This window comes from Coptis chinensis, chromosome 2 (genome assembly GCF_015680905.1).
Source record: "Coptis chinensis isolate HL-2020 chromosome 2, ASM1568090v1, whole genome shotgun sequence".
Classification (NCBI taxonomy): Eukaryota; Viridiplantae; Streptophyta; class Magnoliopsida; order Ranunculales; family Ranunculaceae; genus Coptis; species Coptis chinensis.
The window spans coordinates 2,061,417-2,083,319 of record NC_141457.1 but is presented as its reverse complement, the minus strand read 5'-3'; the positions used below and the strand labels follow the sequence as shown (position 1 = coordinate 2,083,319).

The 21,903-nt window shown below is 39.0% G+C and overlaps 1 protein-coding gene and 1 pseudogene across 1 annotated transcript; one reads left to right on the top strand and one right to left on the bottom strand.

The window, feature by feature from the left end:
* The first annotated feature begins 4,902 nt into the window (after positions 1-4,902).
* LOC147514327 (uncharacterized) lies at positions 4,903-7,053 on the top strand (annotated as a pseudogene).
* A 5,968-nt stretch (positions 7,054-13,021) lies between these two features.
* Positions 13,022-13,651, bottom strand: LOC147514326 (uncharacterized). The gene has a single exon (XM_086592548.1). The coding sequence runs from the start codon at positions 13,649-13,651 to the stop codon at positions 13,022-13,024; it is 630 nt and encodes a 209-aa protein (XP_086448674.1).
* Between the last annotated feature and the right edge of the window lie 8,252 nt (positions 13,652-21,903).

The following is a 21,903-nucleotide window of genomic DNA, read 5'->3' as shown; positions in this document are numbered from 1 at the left end:
CAAACGATGCAAATGATGCAGTCTTTGTGCCAAAAGGTTATTGACATGTCTGGATGACAATGCATTAGATAGTTGTAGTTCTAATTTAGAACACATGCAAGTGTTGCAAACTGCCTTGCGTTGCGTTTATAGTATTTGTGAAAATATCCGAGATAGACAGATTGTAGTTCAAAATAAGCAAATGAACCTTCAGACGAGACTTGAAATGCTCGAAAGGGGTCAGGACGATATCTTGTCTACTTGGAGACTATCCACCAGTATCACCAAGCCTAGTATGCAGTACTCAGGACTAAGATGGAAGCACAGCGCTTGTTCCGAATAGAGATGCTACGACGCATGCCACCCGTGGAGGATTCGGTTTTAGCCGAGTCTGAAAGGCATGAGCGTCGTCGCCGAAGGACAAATGGTTCAAACCATTCTCCATCCCAGGGCCAATCTCCATCTCAGGGTCCATCTTCATCACATAAATAGGTGTTCACCATCAGTTTCTGTTCGCTATTATTTCATGATTTCGTTTTATTAGTTGGATTTTAATTCAGTTGTTAAATTTAAATATTAAGGTGTTTGTTTTATGTCGTTTGGTTTTAAATTTTAGTTTTAATATAATTAGTTATTTTCGAGTTCTGCTTGTTTTTATCATTAATCCCACCTTCCCGACTTGTTTGGGGGTGGTAATATTTATACCGAGCATAATTCGTTATATGATCATCTGCTGTAAAGTTGTCTTGGAGGAAAGGTTGAGAATTTGGCCGATATTGGCATATCTATAATTTGTGTGGTAGTAGCATGAAATCTAGGAGACTTTAGAAGTTACTATTCTAAATCCAGTATGAAAGATACCAGGATTTTTAGAAAATCAAGAAGATGGTTTGTTTCCGTTTTTGGGTTTGGAATTTTTCTATTTCCAGAAATTGCCTTAAAACAATTTGGGAACTTGCCGATTCGTTTTGGAAGCTCAGAACCTATTTAAACTCCCTTCATTCTACACTAACAAACCACACTACACCCCACCACCATCCTGCACCTTTCACTCCAAGCTTTTCCTTCTTTTACCTCTAAACTTACGTTTTCAAAGACTTACGAAGCGCTGCCGCTTCGTTAGAGCACTGCTCGCATTACACTTTTAGAAAGTTTACTCAGAGTGCGACCCGCGCCCTCCTTGAGCGCGACTCGCGCCCAAACACTGTAATTCCAAAAACCCAAGAGCGCGACCGCGCCCTGCCATCAGACATAATAACACTTAACATGTTAGCATTGGTAGATGATAAATGGTGGCAAGCTTGGCAAGTTATAATGGACTGGCAGGATGCGAAGGAACCTCATCTCTTTAATGAGGAGGAGGATGTTTAAGCGGGAGATAAGGTAAGTTTTTAAGTTTTGTTATTGTCTGCTTATGTCCCAAGCAATTTATTTCTGTTAACCCCATAATGGGTGGAACTCTTATAGAGTTGCGTCAGTATTTTTATTTTCCCTATATTAGTATGTTCTAACCTTGTTTTGCAGATGTTCCCGAATTTCACGCGTTTCCATGGTATTTTTTCTACCCTCTTTATTTAAATGCTTTGAGGACAAAGCATGCTTCTTGTTTGGGGGGGCATAGAAACACGTGTAATTAAGGTATCTGTTAGGATATAGATATGTATAATATGCATTTGTTTTCAAATTAAAATTTTCAAAAATATAAATAAATAATTTTATGCTATACACTTAGGAATATTGGTATTGTTTTCTTTCTCTATGCTCTTAACAATCTAGAAGTCTCACGTAGCTTTTGCATCAGAATAATTGTTAGAAACTTAGGTTAATATATAGGTAATAATCTTTGCATCTATCTATAAATATATTACATGAGTATCTATGACTGTTAGCAGTAAGTTTCTGAAATCTAGGCTAGAGTACTTATTCTACAAATCCTGTGAGAATATACCCTAAAGTCTTATATGAGCGGAACATTTGAGAAATGACATAAGGGAGAAGTAAAATCCGGATAGAGAAATAACACGTCCACTTGCTTGATCACTATGCCGTATCTTAAGTGAGAATTTAGGCCCTCTTTGGATCGATATAGAAAGAAATTCAAACCTATGAATTATTTTCCGCTAGTCGCCCCTCTGAGCCTTTCTTTAGCCTTTAATAACCCACAAATCCTTTACCCTGTTACAAAAACAAAACAAAATAAAAAAATAAAAATAAAAAAAATCAACCTACCCAATTTAGAATAAGTCTGAGAATAGAGTGAGGAAGAAAGAAGAAGAGAAAAACCGGTGTAAACAAAAGTTAGTTAATTGCTTCAGAAAAGAAGTTTCCATCCAAAGAAAAGAAAAATAAAAATTGAAATAAAATAAAAACTCCGAAAAAATAGAATAAAAGGAGTTAAAAGCTAAAGAAAAAGAAAAAAAATATGGCTAAGGATGGAAACAAAGTGTAGAAGGAAAAGTAAATAACAAGGTTTTCTCTAAGTTACATAATATGAAGACTCTACTATCTCAGACTTGTTCTTTTGAATATCCATTTCCTTCCTTCTTAAACCATCTCCTAATCCATGCAACACCTAATAAAGACCTCTAGCTCAATTAGGAATAGGTTAGTGTGATAGTAAGTGGCAGATGTGTTTGATCGACCCCGGCTTCCTTGTTGTCATTGAGATTGTAAGGTAAAGTGTGGCCACTGCACACTCGAGTAGCGAAACTTGAGCGGAAAAATCAGAGTGGTTTTTGTCTTAACATTTATGTGAGGACCTACTTGAGGACGCTATTCCGAGTTTTCAGAAACGAACATGCTAGGCATTTCATAGTATTACTCATAGTATATATATTTGTATCATAGATGATTTATTATTATGCATATATTAGTTTAGGTTTTTGACTTGGCTATTCTTATTCAATTGCTAGTGAGATGTATAGATAGTTGAGACATGAATAAGGAAACAATAGTTTCATTTCTTAGTCGTTGTAGTATAGATGAAGTTTGTGAGTACCTTCACTGGAAAACTCTCACGAGGCTATAACTCGTCCATTAGGGAATTCCTAGTGGTTTAAGGCGTTGTTGCATATGGTCAATGCAATCGCACTCAGCGAAACGAAAGTAGTTAGAACTCCATTTTTGGTCACTTATTCTAATTTCTCATATTTGCTTGAGGACAAGCAAAATGCTGTTTGGGGGTGGTTTGATAAGAGCCCAAAACTGTAGTTTTAACCCTATAACATTCATACTATTAGACCAATTATGTGAGTAATAATTAAGAGTTACCACTGATTACGTGTTTTTATGCATTTCAGGCTTCAAAGTCCATTATGTGTAGAAATGTGCCACTTTAGCGAGATAAAGGAGCAAAGGTCAGTTACTAAGGAGTTCCGTGATTAAAGGCCAAGATTCAAGAAGACAAAGCCTTTCTAAAGCCCGGTCAAAAGCTGAAAAGTCGACGCGGGCAGAAACAGCACTCAAAGTCAGCAGAACTTCCGAAGGTCATATCTTTGGACTCAAACCTCGGAATTGGGCCTACTTTATGTCAAAACGACCGGATCGGAAAGAGGTTTCCAATGGTCTAAGCATTGACTCAATCAGAGGAGCAAAAGTGGACAAAAAGTCTGTTGAAGCCAACTATAGCTGAAGAGGCCTTTTTGGACTGAAAGAATTGGGTTTTGGGCCTGATTCTCTGGCCCGAAACATGGATCCAAGCCCATGCACGATTTTTGGATCTGAACATATAAAAACCGAAGCTTAGCTCTTGGTTAATGGTAGCTAATTAGACCTAAAAACTATATATAATTCTAGATCTAGTTTTCAGTAGATTAATTAAGTTTAAGTTCCATTTTCAATTCTTGTTTTAGATTAAGTCCTTGAATCATTGTTCTTGATGGATTAGATAAATAAAATAGTTATTTTGTCAATTTCGATTTTTGTCATTTCAATTTATAGATCTAGTTGAAATTCTTGTTGATTATCATTTCGTAGTTTAAGTAGATTGAAACATTGTTAGTTAAATTAGTTAAGTTAGAATTTTAATATGATGTGTAGTTATAATTCAATGGGAAATGATGGGTTGATGACTCAAGGCTAAAACCTCCATTAGAGGGGTTGATGAAGCTTTGATGAAAACTTAGTGGTATAGTGTAGAAGCGTTATAGAATCTATTCCACTCTAAAAGGTCGTGATTCGCCATGAGAATGGGAGGACGACCTCACATGCAGTGGCGGAGCCAGGGGGGGCCCAGGGTACGCCCTGGCTCACCCTCAATTTTCGACAAAAAAAAAAAAAGTAGTTGTACTATTTATATAAACTGAAAACACAGCTAACAAAAGTACAAAAGTACATAAAGTTAACGACTCAAGAAATCAGTTGTTCAAACAAGATTTAGACTCAAGACTTTAGAGTTTAGACTATTACCGACTCAATGGACTCAATAGTATTCATACTTGAATTAGAATTAGACTATGACTCAACAGTATTGAACTTGAACTAAAACCGACAAAAAACAAAATAAAAGCACAAAGACACCCACCTAAACCAAACAAAAAGAAAACCCAATACTTTACTCAAGTTTGACTCTTTGCCTAATCAAAAGTTATACAAAATTACAAAAACCCCCACTTACCCACTTTCCACAATTCCACTTTTCTCTCTGTTATTTTAACTAGCTATTCATAATTTGATTAATTTCTAAAGTTTGCTAGGTAAGCCTAATATTATTAAATTTCTTGTCTTATTTTTTATCTTTTCATGTTAAGTTGATTCCTAAATCATATTTTTTAGTTTTTTTTTGTATTCTTTTGTGAATTCATTAAACCACATATTTTTATTTAATTTTATTTTGTGAATATCATAATAATATTGGCGATTTATTTTAATTAGTGCAATTTCAATTCAGTTGATTAATGGTTTATTTTAATTATTTAAACAGATATGTTAAAGTATTTGATCAAAGGAAAGTCGTTGCCCGTTCAACCTACCCAACCACCTAATAACACAAATAATGTTGCCAGTGTTGAAGTAGGATCCTCCTCAAAGCGAAGTCACCAAGAAATTGAGGATGGTGATGTTGAACAACCCACGTCAAAGCGGGTTCAACGTGAAAATCGTGAAGAACTTGACTTGTCTAGTCTTCAGGGAGACCCTGCACTGAGGAAAAAGATTTCAGATTATCATCCTAATGATCAAGACTCGGTGAGAAGAACATATTTGCTTAGGGGTCCTTGCCAGCCTAATCATGCTTTTCCTCCAAGAACAAGAGGTAAGAGAATTCGACGCTTTCGTCAGAAGAGTGGTATGAGGAGTTTAGTTGGTTAGAATATAGTATTCACGAGGATGCCACGTTTTGTCTATATTGTTATCTCTTTAAACCTAATAAGGGGGCACAAGGAGGTGGAGATGTTTTTTCTCATATGGGGTTTACTAATTGGGAAAGAAAAACCAAATTAAAAGAGCACGTTGGAGGACCAAATAGTGCTCATAATATTGCTTACAGTGGCACAAAGCTTTGTTAAATCAAGAGCAAAGATATCGAGACATTTCTTCACAGACAACTGACCAAGTTCGAAGGGATTATCGAATACACCTAACTGCAATAACTGATTGCATTAGGTTTCTTTTGAGACAAGGTTTAGCTTTCCGTGGTCATGATGAATCAGATGAGTCGATCAATAAAGGTAATTTTCTTGAACTTATAACGATTTCCGAAAGATCATAACGAAGTCATTAAGAAAGTTCTTGATAATGCTTCTAAAAATCGAAAATTGACCTCACCGATATCCAAAGAGATATTGTGAATTAAAACTGCCGTGGAAACTACAAATGCTATTCTAAAAGATTATGGGAATTCATTGTTTGCTATTTTAGTTGATGAAGCACGTGATATATCAATTAAGGAGCAAATGGCAGTTGTTTTGCGTTATGTCGACAAGAAAGGTTGCGTGATTGAGAGATTTTTTGGAGTTGTGCATGTTAAGGAAACTAGTGCAGTAACACTTAAAAAGGCAATCGATGAGTTGTTCTCCAAGCATGGGTTGAGCATATCTAGACTGCGTGGACAAGGGTATGATGGGGCTAGCAATATGCAAGGTGATTTGAATGGCCTAAAAGCACTTGTAATGAAGGAGAATGATTCTGCATTTTATATTCATTGTTTTGCCCATCAGCTTCAGTTAGCCCTTGTAGCAGTTGCAAAGAACCATGAGTCAATCGCTAACCTTTTTAGTATTCTCTCTAATGTGGTAAATAATTGTTGGAGCATCATGTAGCGTGGGATATGTCATGCGAGATGCAATGAAGGCTAAAGTTGTTGCAGCGTTACAAAGCGGAGAAATTTCAAGTGGCAAAGGGTTGAATCAAGAGACTAGTCTTAAACGATCTGGTGACACTAGATGGGGCTCACACTATTATACACTTCTTGGCATGATAACCACTTATGGTTCAGTAGTTGATGTGCTTGATAATGTAGCGGAAAATGGTTCAAGCTCAGAACAAAGAGGTGAGGCTTACGGATTATTGGATTCAGTGCAGTCTTTTGAATTTATCTTCAATTTGCATTTGATGAAAGCGATACTAGGAATTAGCAATGATTTGTCAAAGGCTTTGCAGCGTGAGGACCAAGACATTGTCAATGCCATGGCTCTTGTTAAAATAACAAAGGTACGCTTACAGGCGATGAGAGATGATGGGTGGGATAGTCTCCTGACTGAAGTTTCTTCACTATGTGCCAAACATGATGTGGTTGTTCCAAATATGGAAGAGAGGTATATGGCTCGAGGGAGGTCTCGACGAAGAGCAGAAGGAAACACCAATTTACATTACTTTCGTGTTGGATTATTCTATCACTGTATTGATTTGCAAATTCAAGAGTTAAATGACCGGTTTAATGAAGCAAACACAGAATTACTTCTTTGTATGGCATGTCTTGATCCTAGTGAATCGTTTGTTGCTTTCGATAAGCAAAAGTTGATCCGTTTTGCTCGACTTTATCCCGATGATTTTTCAGAGATAGATCAGATGGAATTAGCGGATCAGCTTGAGAATTATATCATTGATGTACGCCCGATACTAAGTTTGGTGAAATAAATGGAATTAGCGGCCTAAAAAAAAATGGTTGAGACGAAGAAAGACATTGTGTACCCACTTGTTTATTTGTTGATTAAGTTGGTTGATTTGATTTTTGTTACTCATCGCCATTGTGGAGAGAGCATTTTCTGCTATGAATATCATAAAGAATCGCCTCTGCTTAATCGGATGGCGGATGAATGGTTGAATGATTGTTTAATAACATACATTGAAAAAGAAGTTTTTGATAGCATTGATACCGAGTTGATCTTACAACGCTTCCAGAAGATGAAAAAGAACGACGAAAAAGAAGGTCGCCGAGGACAACTATGAACAAGTATTTGTTTAGATTTGATTTTTTTTTCTAATACATTAATATATATAATATATATATTTTTATTTTTATTTTTTTGTATGCTTAGTTTTTGTCTGGCTGGCTCACCCTCACTTACTTTCCTGGCTCCGCCACTGCTCACATGCTAGTTAGTATTTGGTAGAAATGCCATGAACACTAGGGATTAGAACTCGAAATTCTTGCCGTAAGAACGTAAGAATCGAGATACAAGAATCTATGCTAGGTTATTAAGTTGGATTCGAGGTGGATTCAATTCCCCTCTAATCCTTTATCTAGATTCAAAAACAATCATATTTCCATAGCATTCGTAGTTTAAATTCAACATAATCAATTTCATATTGTATCGTAGTATAACACCCTTCGTAAAGCTCTCATTAGACTTAAGACCGTTTAATTAGACATAGAAAACATTCCATGCTAGAGAACTAGGAGTGGAACGAATTTGTTACTCCACTCTATTTCGATAGAATTGAGAGTAGAAACTTTGATAAAGTATAAGGCACTTAAGATAGTTTAGTTTACTTACGTTTTGAGTTTCATCGTTCATTTCGTAGGTAAACTTTTATCATTTTACCTTTTATCAAATGGTAGTCATCTTAGTTTCACTTTAGCATTGTTTTCATAGTATAATTAGTTATTTTTAAGTCCCATTAAACCCACCCACCCTTGTTTGATTCATACTGTGGTTGTCCGTTTCAGCGTTGAAAAGTTCCGCGAAAAATTACACGGAGCGCGACCGCGCCCTAAGCGAGCGCACCTGCGCCCAAACGCCTGGAACCTTGGGCGACCGCCCCATCTTGAGTCGCGACCAGCCACTAAAAACACTATAACTTGGAGTTACACGGAGCGCGAACGCGCCCTAAGCTAAATTTTCCGGATTTCTACAGGTTTGTTTTGAACTTTGATTTTTAAGTTTTTCAGTGTTCTAACTTATTATTTACACTGAACACGCGTAAACAAGACGCTATTCATAAGTGAAGCAAGGACGCTATCAGGTATTCCTTTCTTCCATACCTCGCATCTCCAGTTAGAGGTTTATACTAAAATATCAAGATTGTTTGGAGTGTTATCGTGTTTAGACTTAGACTTGCATGAGATTAAGGTCTGGTCGGAGAAAAACACCGAACGTAATTAACCGTCAACGTCAACAAACAAATTTATCGAGTATACCAATCACTACACCTCTAGCTACAATTCCACCAACCACACCTGACATAATGGCTGAAGAAAGAGAGACTCCTCTCTCCGACTTTTACAAAGCCTTGAGCGATAGCCCTAAATCTTGCATCGTTCTAGCAGACCCAGTGGGGGATTTTCGAATTCCCCCAAACATATTTAATTTGTTACCCGTTTTCCATGGTTTAGACCATGAAAAACCTTATCAACACATGCGTAGGATTGAACAAGTCCTTACAACATTCCATCGTCCTACGGTTGGTACGGAACAAATTAAACTGAGGGTATTTCCCTTCACTTTAGCCGATAAGGCAAAGATCTTGGTTAAGCGCCCAAAGCGCTTAACTCTGTGGACTCGTGGGCTAAACTTGTTCATTTGTTTATGGAACATTTTACCCACCCCTAAAGACGGATGAGATGCTTTCCAAGATTCATTTTTCGACAAAATCCTCATGAATCATTTTTCTCGAGGCTTGGAATCGTTTCACCGACCGCTTATAGAGTGTCCACACCATAACCCAGCAAAAGACACGTTAGTTCGTGCCTTTTTCAAAGGACTTCAACATCACCATAAAGAAGTCCTTGACATAATGAATGGGGTAGTTTCCTAAGTAAAGGAGCCCCGAGGCTTACAAATTTTAGAAGATCAAACTAAACGCAATAACAATTGGGGGTGATGATATCCCCTGCTCTGCTAGTTCTTCTTCAACAGTTAAGGCCGTCGGTATGTTTGAGATGAAACCCGATCTAGAACTTAAAAATTTAATCGAATCTCTAACTAAAAAGATTGAGGCTATTTCTGTGTAACAAAAGACTATCCCCGTCATGAATGTCAACTCCAACCCATGTAATGTCTATTTGAGTCCTGAGCACCCTGACTCCTATTGTCCTTTCGCCTATGAACAACAACAATTAGAGCAAGACAATGTTTGCTCCATTAATAGCTATCCTATTCCTAATGCCCTATGGAGACAACATCCCAACTTTAGTTGGCGAAACAATCAACAAGTTTCACCTCTAGGGTTTAATAACCAAAATGTTAGGCAAGCAAACAACTATAATCAAGCTCCACCTAGGCAAGGGGCGGGGGACAAGGTCAGGGAAATTATAATAATTATAACAACCAAGCTTAAACCACGACAAGGTATAGCACAAGGTCGAGTAATTATAATAGTTATAATACCAATAGAGGTATCGTTAGGTTAACAATAGTAACTATCACAACCCACCCATAAATAATCAACGTGAGATAGTTCGGTCGCACCACCTGTAACAACTACACCTACACAACCGGATCGTATCGACGCCTTTATACAGGTTACCCAACAACTTTTCCAATCAATGACTCAATCAAACCAACAGATCTTACAATCCATAAATCAGGGCATACAACAGTTAGCCCAAGAGAAAACCCAACCAAAAGGCGTGTTTCCAGGACAAGCGATACCAAACCCTAAAACAACAAACACAGCCTTTGAGGTAAACGGTAATACTAGTACAGAAACTACAATAGTAGGTGACCTAAATGCCATCACCACTCTCCGTTCTGGAAGAGTGATTGATAAGAAAGTAACTATGCCTATAGTTACCCCATCAGTACTCCCTACACCGGATATCGAACTAGATACTGAAATAGAAACTGAAGAGCCTACCACTGTAGAGGGACCAGTTAAACCACAACCTAAGAAACCGAAAGCTAATGTTACACATCAAGTCGAGCCATACGCGAAATATAGAGCGAAACCACCGTTCCCTCAAAAATTAGCCATGCTAACCAGGGATACAAACTTTGAGGAGATTAGGAACATTTTTAAGAATCTAACGATAAACCTTCATTTTCTTGAAGCTATTAAAAAGCTACCTAACCACGCTAAGTTTCTTAAAGAGTTGTGCACTACTAGGCGTAAGACCAACATACCTAAAGACGCCTTTCTAACTGAACAGTTCCCAACTTTATCCGAAAATAATAGAATTGTTAAGTACAAGGACCCTAGTCGTCCTATTGTAAAATGCACCTTAGGAGATTCCCACACGATGACCGCTTTATTAGACCTAGGGGCGAGTGTTAACTTACTCCCGTATTATTTGTATAAACAAATAGGTCTACAGGAAATACAACCTACAAAAATAACGTTGCAATTAGCGGACAGGTCAATTAAGTATCCTAAGGGTGTAGTGGAAAACGTGCTTGTTAAGGTTCAGGATTTCTACTATCCTGCGGATTTTGTTATACTCGATACAGAAGTCGCTAACGACTCTGTGCCGATCATCTTGGGGCGTCCCTTCTTGGCAACTGCCAACGCGCTTATAAATTGCTGCGATGGTAAGATGTCTTTATCTTTTGGCCATCTTACTGTTGAGGTAAATGTTTTTAAAATGATGAAACAGTTACCAGATTCCTCTATAGATGGGGAGGTTAGCATGATCGAGAGCTTAGCTCAAGATTATTTTAACAACACATTTCCCGAAAACAATATGTATAAATTCCTTTCTTTTGGAACTTCAGATTTTGTAAATAACTCTTACTTAGAGGAAGTCAACACCATCCTTGAGTCCACACCAATTGTAGACCCTTCAGTTGCTCCATATACTGAGTATGAAGACTTGCTACCTAAGCAAGTATTCATTATGCAAAATGAGGACCCAGACGAAACATCTATTGATTTTCCTTCCACCCCAGTGCTTAAACCTCTTCCCCCGGAGTTAAAATATATTCAACTTGATCCGGATGGTAGTCATCCGGTAATTATATCTTCTCTGTTATCTAAGAATGAAGAGACACGTTTAATCCGGGTGATTAGGGAACATCGGTCTGCGATTGGTTGGTCCCTAGCCGACATTGAGGGAATTGACCCTAATGTTTGCACTCATCGTATCCATTTGGAGGATAACGCGAAGACTTCTCGCGAACCTCAGCGTCGCTTGAACCCTGCCATGAAAGAGGTGGTTAGGGAAGAAGTCTTACGATTACTCGATGCGGGTATCATATACCTAATCTCTGATAGCGAAGAGGTAAGCCCCATTCATGTAGTTCCTAAGAAATCGGGAGTTACCATGGTACGTAATGGAAAGGGTGACTATGTTGTCACACAAGGTCCTATGAAATGGAGGATCTGTATTGATTCTGAGGCGTTTAAATGCTATGACACGAAAGGATCACTTTCCTTTACCTTTTATAGATCAAATGCTCGAGAACCCTAGCGGGTCCCGCTTGTTGTTGTTTTCCGGATGGCTACTCGGGCTATTTTCAGATTATTATTGATATTGATGACCAAGAAAAGACTACCTTCACATGTCCCTTTGGAACGATGCCTATAAATGAATGCCTTTTGGCCTTTGTAATGCTCCCCGGTACTTTCCAAATGTGTATGCTTCATATATTTAGTGACATGGTAGAGTGCTTTATGGAAGTTTTCATGGATGATTTTTCTATCTATGGAGACTCCTTCCTGACTTTTTTGTCTAACCTGTCTAAGGTTTTGACACGGTGTGAAGAAAAGAGCCTCGCTTTTAAACTGGGAAAAGTGTCATTTTATGGTGAAAAAGGGCATAGTACTAGGTCACATTGTATCTAGTGATGGCATCAAGTAGATAAGGCCAAACTAGATAAGATAGCGACTTTACCTAAACCACGGACCGTCCGCGGATATTAGAGCCTTTCTAGGCCATGCAAGTTTTATAGGCGGTTTATTAAAGACTTCTAAAAATAGCTAGGCCTTTAACTAATCTGCTTTTGAAGGATGCAATCTTTGATTTTAATTTTAACTATAAGCAGGGCTTTTGAAACTTTAAAAGCCCCTAACCTCTGCACCAATTATCTGATCTCGATTGGTCTAAACCTTTCGAACTCATGTGTTATGCTAGTGACTATGCAGTTGGTGCAGTCTTGGGAAAAAAACTAGATAATAAGTCCACTGTTATTTATTATGCTAGTAAAACCTTAAACGATGCTCAACAAAATTATTCAACTACCGAAAAAGAATTCTTGGCTGTCATTTATGTTTTAGATAAGTTTCGTCCTTATTTAGTTGGTTCTAAAACTTTAGTTTACACGGACCATGCAGCCCATAAGTACTTTCTTGCAAAGAAGGATGCTAAGCAGAGATTAATCCAATGGATCCTTCTCCTGCAAGAGTTCACATTAGAAATAAAGGACAAAAGAGGGGTCAAAAACGTAGTTGCCGACCACTTATCTAGACTTACAAACGACGATAATAGTGATTCTGAGTCCATACCGGACTCTTTCCTGATGAGCATCTCAGATGCTATTTTTCAAACACCATGGTATGCTGACATTGTAAATTATTTAGCGGCTGATGTTATACCTTATAATTGGTCAAGAAATGAACGTAAGAAGTTCTTGGCCAGAGTTAAGTTATACTACTGGGATGAGCCCTACCTTTTTTTTTTTTTTTTTTAAATTAAGCTAGGGTTAGGCAGACCCCCACCTGTATTGATTCAACTATTCCGTACATATATTTGTCCACTTACATCATCATTTACAATACATTGCAGTCTATGATCTAGTGGAGGGACAAACTGTACAACAAATTTAGATGCATCATGATGTGAAGCTAAATAGTCCGCTGCTCGGTTCACTTCTCTATAAACATGGGAGAAGGATATAAAAGTGAACTCCGACCATTTCATATCTATAGCTTTAATCTTGTCCATGCAGAACCAAGGAGGTTTCTCCAACTTGTTGATTGCATTCACAGCTCGCAGAGAGTCCGACTCGACCTCCACTTCCTTATAGCCTTCTACTATACATCTCTGCAGGCATATGTTGATAGCTTTGATTTCCTGAAACAGCACAGACACCAAGCCACCACTGCCACTGAACCCCGCTAACACCTGACCCTCTTTGTCTCTGATAACTCCACCATGTCCTGCCCCCTTACTGCTCACTGCTCCATCGGTATTGGCCTTCACTCGCCTGTCATTTGGAACCCTCCATACACATTCTACTTGCCTTTGCGTCATATATTTGGCGTCGATGTTAAGTCTCTGAAACAGATTCCTAACTCTTGCCGTATCCTTGACTGCTGGTTTTAAAACTTGCAAGTAATTCCTTGTGTCTCGCACCATCTTCTCATAAAGGTTTTTCTTATTTGTCTTGGCAACATCTTTGAAATCTTCGGTCGTTCCTTTCCTTCCATAGATATGCCACTGCTGCACAGAAAAAAACCTTGTAGATCTCCCCCAGGTCTTCCACTTTGCATATGCGAAGGATAGACGACCACTCCCTATTTGCTATGTGGTTATCAGTGCTGATGCCGAGCAGTCGCTTGACTCGAGCTAGGACTTCCTTGGAGTATACACATTCAAAGAACAAATGCCCTGAGAATTCCCGGCTATTGTTGCATAGGCAGCAAGCTGAATTTTGGAGAATTTTCCTGTGTACGAGTCTGTCCTGGGTGGGAAGGCTTTGAGAGAACAGCTGCCATGTAGAGAAAGAATGTCTAGGCAACACCCACTTACCCCAAACTAGCTTATGCCATTTCTTCTTTTCCTTCTCTGGTGACAGCGCCTGGTACGCACTATTTGAGGTGAACTGCCCACTCGAATGCGGTGTCCACACTATCTGGTCTTGTGCGAGATGTTTGTTGATGTCCACCTCTTGAATCACCGCCTTTAAGGTTTGAGACTGTATCTGATTGACTGCATCAGTCCATTCCCCATTAGAAATGATAACACTGACCTTAGCATCTAGCGGAAAATCCCATTCTGCCTTTGCTTCAGAGTCTTCAAGTAGCGGTGATCTTGAGCACCAAATGTCATGCCACAGCAGTGTTTCTTCCCCTTTTGCAATGGAGTATTTGATGAGTTTCTTGGCTGCAGTTATATTGTTCAAAATACTTCGCCACGTCCATGAACAGTCTCTTGGCACTTTCATAGTCCAAAAGAAGTTGGACTTGATGTGTTGTTTCCAGATCCAATCTACCCAGATGGTGTCTTCTTTAGATATTATTTTGAAAATCAGCCCACAATGTGCACCCACATTCCATCGGTGAACATTCATAACTCCCAGTCCTCCTTCTTCCTTTGTTTGACAAACTGTGCTCTAACTCGCCTGGTGTAGCCCTTTTCTATTATTTGTGCCAGTCCAAAGGAATTTTGCACAAATACTTTCCACTTGCTCGAGAACTGTCTTGGGCAGAATGAAGGTTCTTGCCCAATATGTGTGAAAAGCCAGCAGGATGGACTTTATAACCTGTAATCTACCCGCATGAGATAATGCTCTTGATTTCCAGTTGGTAATCTTGCGAGTGATCTTCTCTACCAGAGGTTGGCATTCCTTGATACCCAATCGAGCGGAGATGAGGGGGAGCCCTAGATATTTCACTGGAGGTTTGATCAAGTCAACCTCTAAAATGTTAGCCAGAGCACTCGCCTCTTGGTCATTTAGTCCTCCCACAAGCAGAGTTGTCTTGTGCTTGTTGATCCAGAGCCCAGATAGCATTTCCAAAAATATCCGGACATTCTTTCATGGCTTGTATAGATGCACTCTCACCTTTACGTAAACGTGAGAACATCATCTGCGAAAGCCAAGTCGCGGCACGGCTTCACCTTTTGCATTTGGAATGATACTGGATAAGTCGGTTGTTGAGCCTTTCTTGAATCACACAACTCAGGATCTCTATAACTAGGACAAATAAATATGGAGATAATGGATCTCCTTGTCTGACACCTCTGCCCCCCTTAAAAAAACCTTCTGGGGCACCATTAAGCATGACAGAATAGGAAGGGGATGAAATGCACATTTCAATCCATTGACACATATTATATGGAAATCCGAAGGTCCTGATCATTGCCTTGATAGACTCCCAACTGACCATATCAAAAGCTTTCCGAAGCCCTACCTTTTTAAGTATTGTGCGGATCAGATTATTCGTCGTTGTATTCCCCAGTGGGAATATAATGAAGTTCTATCGTTCTGCCATGACAAAGAGTGTGGTGGCCATTTTAGTGGGATGAAAACAGCTGCTAAAGTTCTTCAATATGGATTTTATTGGCCTACCCTTTTTAAGGATGCCCAAGTGCATTGCAAGACGTGTATTCGTTGCCAACAACTTGGGCAAATCATGAATCGTAATATGATGCCATTAAATCTAATCTTGATAGTAGAAATTTTTGATGTTTGGGGTATTGATTTCATGGGTCCCTTCCCTGTTTCCCACGGTTTCATTTATAATCTAGTTGTCGTGGACTACGTGTCTAAATGGATAGAGGCCCTAGCTTGCCGTAGCAATGACCATAAGACCGTTGTATTTTTTATTAAAGAATATATTTTCTGTCGGTTTGGCATTCCTAAAGCCATCATTAGTGATGGTGGAACACATTTTTGCAATAGAGTTGTTGCATCCCTCGTGAAAAAGTATGGAGTTACACACAAAGTAGCAACTCCTTATCATCCACAAACTAGTGGACAAGTAGAAGTTTCTAATAGGGAAATCAAAAAGATTTTAGAAACAACTATAAACCTTGATAGGAAAGACTGGTCGAAGCGTCTATCGGATACCTTATGGGCGTATAGAACTGCTTTCAAAACTCCTATAGGTATGTCTCCCTTTAGACTTGTATTTGGGAAACCATGTCATTTGCCCGTTGAATTAGAGAACCGTGCTCTGTGGGCTATAAAAGGCCTTAACTTCAATATTGATGAGGCAGGTGTCAAACGCAAGTTGCAATTGAATGAGCTTGAAGAAATCCGTAGCGATTCTTACGATCTCGCGAAGGATTATAAAGCTAACATGAAACGTGTTCATGATAAGCAAATCTTGCGCAAAGAGTTTGTGGTCGGTCAAAAGGTCTTGCTTTACAACTCCCGTCTACATATTTTCCCAGGGAAACTAAAAACCCGTTGGTCTGGTCCTTTTCTGATTACTGAAGTCACCCCTTACGGGGCAATCACCTTGGTAAATCCCAATGACAACGGTACCTTTCAAGTTAATAGTCAACGGTTAAAACATTTTCACGAACTTCTGTCCCCTAATGTAGAGGAAGTCCTTTTACAGGACCTTGTCTATGAGGATTGACCTTTGTCATTTGGTGTACTTCCTTCCACTTCCATATAGTGGTAAGTGCACCATCCAGGTAACCGGGCCCTCCCTATGGAGTGTGTGGCTGTAAGTACCGGATCCTAAGTCCACGTTTCACATAATTCACGTTTTCCACTTTTGCATGTTTTCTCGGTTTTTGAGTCATGTTCCTCTATGGGGTGAATTATGTATGTATTGTTTTTCGTTTTTCTTATAATAAACTAATAAAAAAATAAAAAATTCTAAATCGTAGAAATAGCAATCCAACAAGTCTTAGGAATCTGACTTTAAACGACCCACGTTAAAACAAATTTTGTGTTTAAAAATTTGTTTGGGGGTGGGCAGTCGGTCTTTCCATCCGGATTGCTCGAACTTTCCATTTGTGTTGCTTAGGCCCAGTAGTGTAGTTCAATTGGGTTGACGTTATCTAAAACTTAGATTTCCTTCGTTCGTATAACTTATGTCACACACGCACTTTGAGGCGTTTTTCCACCTTCTTATACATCACCCATGGTTGGAATTGAGTGTTTTATAGATCATTGGATTGGAAATTCTCTACTGATCATTTCCATAACTCATTCGCCAAAATCGGCCAAACGAAGCAAACAAATTGAATTTGAAATTGCAAAAAAATCGGAAAACTTCGAATTCAAATTGGGCTTGGGCCCAAACCGCGACGCATCGCCTCGGTAAGGTCTCCTTCCTTCCAAAAACGCAGTTTTTTCCTTTTCCAATCCCGCCGGTTACCAAAGTTTAAAACAAACCTTGAACACCAAAATAAAATAAATAAAATAAATAAAATAAAAAAAATAAAAAAAAAAAAAGAGAGAGAGAGAAGAAAACCTAACTACACCCACGCCTAGCATTTAAATCAAATTGAAATCTTCTCCAAACCATTACTACCACCAAACCCAACAGTTTTAAAACTCCGAAAATAGCCACCAATCAAGTTTTCAAACTACCACCGCATTCCACCATCGCCACCACCCGGTAATGCGTGGTTGTTTTACATCAAACTCGCCTCCCCCACCGTCTACAAACCATTAGTTGTGTCAGAAACTTCAATGGCGCTACGACGCAGAATTTTGCCGGAGCACGCGTTTGCTGCCGATAGTTTCGCGCCATTTTACGATGCGGAGATGATTATGAGGGATTGGAACGGACTGTGGTACTCGCCTGAGGAGTTCTATCACTATGATTTGGTAGAACAGTTTTATAAGAAGCGAGAATTGGAGGGGGATAGGATTTTCATAAAGGTAGCAGGAACGAGGAGAGAAGTAACGAGACAGTTGTTGGCTGAACTGTTAGGAATTACGCTTGAAAGCAACCTAGTAACGACAATTCAGGAATCCCAGTATACTGGAGTTCCTGCTTTGATGAAAGATACTGTCGTGGAGGGTGAATACAATCCGACATCTCATTGTGTCCGCCCAATAATCGAGAACGAGATCAACCGGGTCAGTAGCTCGGTGGATTGGTAGGAACGTCCTCGGGAAAGACAAAGTCAGCGATATCGGTTTGCAATGTCTGCATGTTCTCTGGATTTTGCAAACAAATAAGTATAATTTCTGCATCCTCGATTTAATTTTTAATGTGATTAGAAGAGTGGGAAAGAGCTTGGCGCCTCTTCCCGTATTGATCACTAAGATCATGCTCTCCTTTAGAGCTGTCGTAAAATCTGCTCCTATTAAGATCAAATTGCATTCTAATGCAAGTATCTATACGGATTGCATCCAAGAGACTTGCCGTTGTCTGAAGGAAAGGTGGTTGATTCGGAGGATGAAAGGGAGGATATGACATGTCTGGATGACGATGCATTAGATAGTTGTAGTTCTAATTTAGAACGCATGCAAGTGTTGCAAACTGCCTTGCGTTGCGTTTATGGTATTTGTGAAAATATCCGAGATAGACAGATTGTAGTTCGAAATAAGCAAACGAACCTTCAGACGAGACTTGAAATGCTCGAAAGGGGTGAAGACAATATCTTGTCTAACTTGGAGACTATCCACCAAAGATCACCAAGCCCCAAGATGCGACTTTCGGGATCGAGATGGAAGCACGGCTTGTTCGAATAGAGATGCTACGACGCATGCCACCCGTGGAGGATTCTGTTTTAGCCGAGTCTGAAAGGCATGAGCATCGTCGCCGAAGGACAGATGGTTCAAGCCATTCTCCATCCCAGGGCCAATCTCCATCTCAAGGTCCATCTTCATCATATAACTAGGTGTTCACCATCAGTTTGTGTTCGCTGTTATTTCATGATTTTGTTTTATTAGTTGGATTTTAATTCAGTTGTTAAATTTAAATATTAAGGTGTTTGTTTTATGTTGTTTGGTTTTAAATTTTAGTTTTAATATAATTGGTTATTTTCGAGGAGTTCGCTTTGTTTTTATCATTAATCCCACCTTCCGACTTGTTTGGGGGTGGTAATATTTATACCGAGCATAATTCGATTTATATGATCATCTCTTTGTAAAGTTGTCTTGGAGGAAAGGTTGAGAATTTGGCCGACGATCGGCATATCTATGATTTGTGTGGTGGTAGCATGAAATCTAGGAGAGTTTAGAAGTTACTATTCTAAATCCAAAGATGAAAGATACCGGGATTTTTAGAAAATCAAAAAGATGGTTTGTTTCGGTTTTCGGGTTTGGAATTTTTCTATTTCCGGAAATTGCCTTAAAACAATTTGGGAACTTGCCGATTCGTTTTGGAAGCTCAGGACCTATTTAAACTCCCTTCATTCTACACTAACAAACCACACTACACCCCACCATCATCCCAAGACCTTTCACTCCAAGCTTTTCCTTCTTTTTCCTCTAAACTTCGTTTTTCAAAGATTCTACGAAGCGCTGCAAGGCTTCGTTAGAGCGCCTGGCGCTACATACACTTTCAAAAAGTTTACTTAGAGCGACTGCGCCCTCGCGAGTGCGACTTCGGCACCAAACAAAGTGCAATTCAAAACCCTCGAAGCGACCAGCGCCCTCCTTGGCGACTTCGCTACCAAACACCTGTAATTCCAAAACACACGAGCGACCGGCTCCCAAAGCGAAGCGACCCGCCGCCATCGTAAACACGAAAATTCCAATTTTCCGAGGGTCATTCCAGGATTTTTGAACTGTTCAAAGAGTCATTGAGATGACATCTCCTATTGTCATACCGAGCAGGTCTTTTCGAAGACGTGTTGGGAACCGGAGACCTATGGACATTGGTTCCGGCTACGGGATCCCGCAGATTAGGATGGCGTCATCACGGTAAGTGATGACGATTCATATTCACCATAGCTTATCGCTTATTTTTCTACCCACCACGTTAAATTTATTGTATGTCGGGAAGGAGAACAAGAATTCTCCATCATAGTCGATGACCGCGACACATAAATTCAATAAAAATGTGGTCGCTTTAGTTTCGTGGATTACCAATACCGATCCCTGTTCACACATGGGCATATATGACCGATAATGCATACCTTTATGATTATACATATTTCCATGAGTATTATGGGGAGGGTATTTCGAGTAATGGACCGTGGGCTTATATAGCATTGCCCTTGGTAGCCTTTCCCTAAACGTAGGCACCACCATGTTATTCATCCCGATGAATATTTTGGGGAATGGCGTTCATTTCTCGCAAAACAATATTGCTGGTGACATTTTCATCGCTTTAAATGAGGGGCGTCGCCGATATGACATTCCCCGAAGTTTTAGTCGCTAGTCTTAAGAGAGCCCAAAGCATGAGGCGTAAGTATCTTCTTATGCCTGTTTTTGGTAAGCCGCATCATCGCGAAGTTGTTTATTCAGATACGTGCACAATTCGCAGATTGGAAAAGGGTTGAAGTCATGAGACCCACCAATTGGGTGGTTCGCTCATTGCGAATAATGACTTGGCCGGGATGGCAGGTGCAGCCTCATTTGGTCGCCCCATACATCCCATCAAACATAATAACACTTAACAGGTTAGCATTAGTAGATGATAAATGGCGGCAAGCTTGGCAAGTTATAATGGGTGGCGGGATCGCGGAAGGAACCTCATCTATTTAATGAGGAGGAGGATGTTTAAGCGGGAGATAAGGTAAGTTTTTAAGTTTTGTTATTGTCTGCTTATGTCCCGAGCAATTTATTTCTGTTAACCCCATAATGGGTGGAACTCTTATAGAGTTGCGTCAGTATTTTTATTTTCCCTATATTAGTATGTTCTAACCTTGTTTTGCAGATGTCCCCGAATTTCACGCGTTTCCATGGTATTTTTTTCTACCCTCTTTATTTAAATGCTTTGAGGACAAAGCATGCTTCTTGTTTGGGGGGGCATAGAAACACGTGTAATTAAGGCATCTGTTAGGATATAGATATGTATAATTTGCATTTGTTTTCAAGTTAAAATTTTCAAAAATATAAATAAATAAGTTTATGCTATACACTTAGGAATATTGGTATTGTTTTCTTTCTCTATGCTCTTAACAATCTAGAAGTCTCAATGAAGCTTTTGCATCGAATAATTGTTAGAAACTTAGGTTAATATGTAGGTAATAATCTTTGCATCTATCTATAAATATATTACATGAGTATCTATGACTATTAGCAGTAAGTTTTGAAATCTAGGCTAGAGTACTTATTCTACAAATCTGTGGAGAATATAGCCTAAAACCTTATATGAGCTAAACATTTGAGAAATGACACAAGGGAGAAGTAAAATCGGGGATAGAGAAATCACCGTCCACTTGCTTGATCACTATGCATGCGTATCCTAAGTGAGAATTTAAGCCCTCTTTGGATCGATATAGCCGTAAATTCAAACCTATAAATTATTTTCCGCTAAGTAAGCCCCTCGAGCCTTTCTTTAGCCTTTCATAACCCACAAATCCTTTGCCTGTTACAAAAACAAAAAAAAAAAAAAAAAAAAATCAACCTACCCAATTTAGAATAAGTCCGAGAATAAAATGAGGGAAGAAAGAAGAAGAGAAAACCGGTGTAAACAAAAGTTAGTTAATTGCTTCAGAAAAGAAGTTTCCATCCAAAGAAAAGAAAAATAAAAATAAAAATAAAATAAAAACTCCGAAAAAATAGAATAAAAGGAGTTAAAAGCCAAAGAAAAAGAAAAAAAAATATGGCTAAGGATGGAAACAAAGTGTAGGAGCAAAAGTAAATATCAAGGTTTTCTCTAAGTTACATAATATGAAGACTCTACTATCTCAGACTTGTCCTTTTGAATATCCATTTCCTTCCTTCTTAAACCATCTCCTAATCCCCGCAATACCTAATAAAGACGTCTAGCTCAATTAGGAATAGGTTAGTGTGATAGTAA